At 42.0% G+C, this 4,593-nt stretch overlaps 1 protein-coding gene across 1 annotated transcript; it reads right to left on the bottom strand.

The window, feature by feature from the left end:
- Positions 1-350: 350 nt before the first annotated feature.
- Or8b8 (olfactory receptor family 8 subfamily B member 8) lies at positions 351-1,283 on the bottom strand. The gene has a single exon (NM_001000818.1). The coding sequence runs from the start codon at positions 1,281-1,283 to the stop codon at positions 351-353; it is 933 nt and encodes a 310-aa protein (NP_001000818.1).
- Positions 1,284-4,593: the final 3,310 nt, after the last annotated feature.

Here is a 4,593-nt window from a genome sequence, read left to right as displayed (position 1 = left end):
GAAGTGAAGTGCTCTGTGCCCTGAGGGAGGAAGGAAGGAAGCCATAATGGAATGCAACCAATATGAGAAATATTGAACCTGTGGTCTACCTACCGTTCTGCTAAGAGACTGACACACACGCCCCAGGAAGAGACATGATTTGCATCTATTCTTGATAAGGAAAGAAACTGATTTGTCTCAAAAAGTTTGCTAAATATGAGCATTCTGTATCTTTAAGGATCTTCTAATAAACCTTTCACATGGAGATGAACTCATTCAGGAAAGAATGAAATTTTCCTCTATAGAACACACGAGGACACAGTCATTTATGAAAGGGGGAAAGAGCAACTCTTCAAAACATTATCTCTTCCTTAGGAAAATGAACTTTTGTTCAATGTTTTTCTCAGAGCAACTTTGACATCCTTATTCCTTAAGCTATAGATTAATGGGTTCAGCATGGGTACCACAATTGTATAAAACAAGGAAGACACTTTCCCCTGGTTCATAGGCAAAAGGGAAGAAGGTTTGAGATACATGAATGCCCCTGACCCAAAAAAGAGAGAAACTGCAATTATGTGGGAGCTGCAGGTGCTGAAGGCTTTAGACCTGCCCTCTGTGGAGCTGATACGAAGGATGCTGGAGAGGATGAGGGCATAAGAAATAAAGATGGTGACTGTGGGTTCCCCTATATCAATGCCCACAACTATGAAGACTACCAACTCATTTACATGCGTGCTGGTGCAAGAGCGTTCCAGAAGAGGGAGGATGTCACACATGTAGTGATTGACAAGCTTGTCAGCACAGAAGGTCAGTCTCACCATGAACGCTGTGTGAGCCATGGCTCCAGCAAATCCCATCACATAAACACCTAGCAAAAGGAGTAAGCACACCTGGGGAGACATGGTCACGGTGTACATCAGGGGGTTACAGATGGCGACATACCTGTCATATGCCATTGCTGACAGGATGAAAGACTCAGAGACAACAAAGAAAAGAAAGAAGAAGAGCTGAGTCATGCAGCCAGGGTAGGAGATGATGTTTTTCTTTGAAACAAAACTCACCAGCATTTTGGGGGTGATAACAGTGGAGTAGCAGAAATCAATGAGGGACAAGTTAAAGAGGAAAAAGTACATAGGGGTGTGCAGATGAGAGTTCAGCCCTATCAGGGTTATCAAGCCCAGGTTCCCCATCACGGTGACCATGTAGAAACCTAGAAACAGGAAGAAGAGGGGCATGCGGAGTCCTGGCTGGTCTGTCAGGCCTGCGAGGATGAACTCTGGCACGGAGGCATTCTCGGTGGCCATCTTCATGGCTTTCTGATGAGACAGAGACAAGAGAAAGGGGTCATTGTAGAGAGGGGACAGACGACGTTGCTGCCCTCCCTGTCAACTCCTGTGGTCAGGAGAGTTACATATACACAGATTATGGATTTCGACAGAGCCTGGTTTCTGGTTGCCTTTGTTGTTCCCAGGGTCCCAATGACTCCACACTGCAGTGCCTCGAAGAGAACAGAAGGACCAGTGAGGTTAGAAAGGACTCCAGAGAGCCAGTGAGGGAACTCTCAGGTCTTTAATTTGGTTATGCTGTTGTTCTCCTCTAATGCCAACCTTTGTTCAAGTTTACAAAATTGTGCCAGTCTGCAGGAAGAGTTCCCAAAGGCTGAAGACTGCCGGCGTCCTTCTAATGGTTATCCTGGGACATAGCCGAAGGCTGAGGGAGTTTTTCTCCGAGCTTTGGAAATCATTCAAATCTTTCACTCAGATTCAGCCACTCATCCTCCTTCAGCTCCAATAATCAGGGCTGTGCCTCTCTTCCAACTCTTATCTTCCCGTTGCTCAGGGAGGCTGCAGTGCTAACCTGAAGTTAGACAATAGACTCTTTACCTTCCTCTGCAAGCAGGCATGCTAGAGCTCTCTCAGCTGCCTGGACCTCCTCGTATGCTAGAGATCTCTAAAGAGTTCTCCCTAAGGTTCTCTAGCTTTCAGGAAGGCTGAACAATTGCATTCTGGCTTTGCAGATCTGGGACCTGGTTAATGAAGAACTCTTGAGATTCCCTGGGGGTCTAGACAAAACACTGGATATTAACTTTTTAAAAAGAAGAAATGTTTGCTTATCCCTTGATAATAATCGAATGAGCTTTTGGTAACAAAAATGCTCGTTGAGGGACTGAGGATACAATGTAGTTGAGAGGTGTGCATCTAGCATACACATGCCCTGGGTTTAACTCCCAGTTCAAGGTGAACCAGGCGCTTGGCTGTGCTTTCCTATAATCCTAGCAATGGGGAATATGAGGCAGGATGAACAGAAAAAAAGAATTCATGTCATCCTTATAGGAGTTCAAGGCCAGCCTGGAATACAAAGGAGCCTTTGTCAGTTTGTGCATGTGTATGCATGTGTGCATTTGTGCATGTGTGTTTGTGCACGAGTGTGTATGTTTTTGCGTGTTCATTTAATATCTATACAATACTATGCAAAGGACTGCAATCCACCATATATTATTTAATGAATATTAATATCTGTTTTCATCCTAGCATTTTCTTCTTACCCCAGCATGGCAGAACTTTTGGGGAGGAGGGGGTGCAAGCACACAATGGTACACTTTTCTTCTCCCTTGAATCGTATGGGCAACATTTATTAACCCCACTTTTGAGATGAAATAATTCTCTAGATATCAATCTAAAGGGACTACATTAAACACCGTTTTCAAACCTACTCCAAATGTAGAGTCAAAATTACTTTTAATATCTCCCAACAGGAAGTTGTGCAAAGTAAGGTCCTTCCTTTCAAGGCTCCAACAATGTCTTCAAAACTATGACTTAATATCCGACTAAATATATGATAAGATCCAGAAAAAGTAAATTAAAAAAAAATGCTACCCAGTTCAGAGCAGGGTGTTCCACAGGATGCTTCCATTTCAGATCATCAGAAGAAGCCAGCCTGCCCTCTCACAGGAATTTGAGATTGGTATTAATGACTCCCATCAGTTATGAACCATTTTTCCAAAATTGATAACTAGCCAGAGAACGTGCTGTAGCTTGACTCCCTTCACTCTGCCAGACATTAGCTGTGCCAGTTCTCTTCCTTTGCTCTTTTCCTAATTCCTCTCTTGTGACAAAATTTACCTCCACAGTGCCCCAGGCACTGAGTCTTCTCTGAGTTTAATGACAGTTTAATGTCACTCTTAGGACCTCATCAATTTAAAGTGGTATTTTAGGGTATCAAAAAAGTGTTTTAAAAGTAGTTTAAAATACCCTAGCTGCACAGTTACAGAACTACAATCTTATTTAAAATGTGTATCTTGCTCCCCCAATACAAACATAATAAATAGGAATCTCTTGGAGTGAGACTTTGTAACCAATGTTGCTCTTCTAAGTCTCCCACTTGTTGTCTGGACAGTTGGCCAGGGATCCCCTGACCAATGTTTATATTTTCAGCAAGAAAAGCAAAGCTCCAGTCTTCAGAGAATTGTTTGATGATACAATCAAGAATAAATATGGGTCTCCAACCTCTACAGTTACACTGCCTTGGGAAACATCTAATTGACCTTTAGAGTTAGGGCATCAGACTTGGAATAGCATCCCATGGTCATACAGAGGAGAAACTTGAATACCACAATACCAATATAGTTGATGTGAATCCATGGACCACGTTGAAGAAGGGAGTGACCTGGTGAGATTGTGCTGAGAGAGATCAGTTCATTTAATGGGATATTCAGTATCAGCAATTTGATGAAAAAGTCCTTCTAGTGTTCTTTGTAACTTGTGATTCAGACATAATTTATTAATTAAATGAGTCATCATAAGACAAGAAAATTGAGACTGTTAGACCAAGTACTTGGCAACTGGAACAAAATACATTTTTATACATTTTTAGGATCTTATCAATTTTATGATGTGACCCTGCTTAGTAGTTGTGGTCTCTCTACCCTCTACCCTCTACTTTGAACATTTTACGAAGCCCTGAAATCAGGCCCCATTAGCCAGTGCTTTGCATTGAACATACTTATTCCTCCTTTCCTATTACTCAAGCTGTCTGTTTTGACTAGGGAATATACTTTTGCTATGGCAACAAGCTATGTCCAGTTATGGCCAAAAAACACTGCATTTTGACCCAACACTGGTCTCCTACCCTTTGTCACAGATCTCTGTAGCTACAAAATGAAATGTAGGTAATAGTGCATCAGTTTTGAAGATGTTGTACAAGCTTGACATTGTAGCTACTGTCAGGTGTCAATGGCTAAAATGTCCTTCCCTTTTCCTAATGGTTCACGTGTTGCAGTATCTCAAAGGCTCCATTAAGGTACCAATACCATTTGCTTGCATTGACTTTTCCCTCCTCCCCCATTTTACTCATTTCAGCCCTGGGATGCTTTCTAAAAAAATTACCTACACAACACATTTCTGTCTCCAGCCTCGATTTCTGCAGAAAGTCCAGGTGAAATGTTTTTAAAGTAGTATTGGAACAGGTCACAACAAAGTATTCCTTACCTGAGTTGGGAGGATAGAACCTTACCCAGAGATGTTTGGTTCTATGTCATAAAACCAAATATGAATAACTGCATTTATCTAGAATTTCACAGTCTAGAGACTGTATCTTAACCATAGCCTGTTAATT

Source organism: Rattus norvegicus, chromosome 8 (assembly GCF_036323735.1).
Source record: "Rattus norvegicus strain BN/NHsdMcwi chromosome 8, GRCr8, whole genome shotgun sequence".
In the NCBI taxonomy this organism is placed as follows: domain Eukaryota; kingdom Metazoa; phylum Chordata; class Mammalia; order Rodentia; family Muridae; genus Rattus; species Rattus norvegicus.
This window is presented reverse-complemented; position numbering and strand designations above follow the sequence as displayed.

Coding starts and splice junctions, on each gene's coding strand:
- Or8b8 (NM_001000818.1), bottom strand. CDS start 1,283: ATGGCCACCGAGAATGCCTCCGTGCCAGAGTTCATCCTCGCAGGCCTG.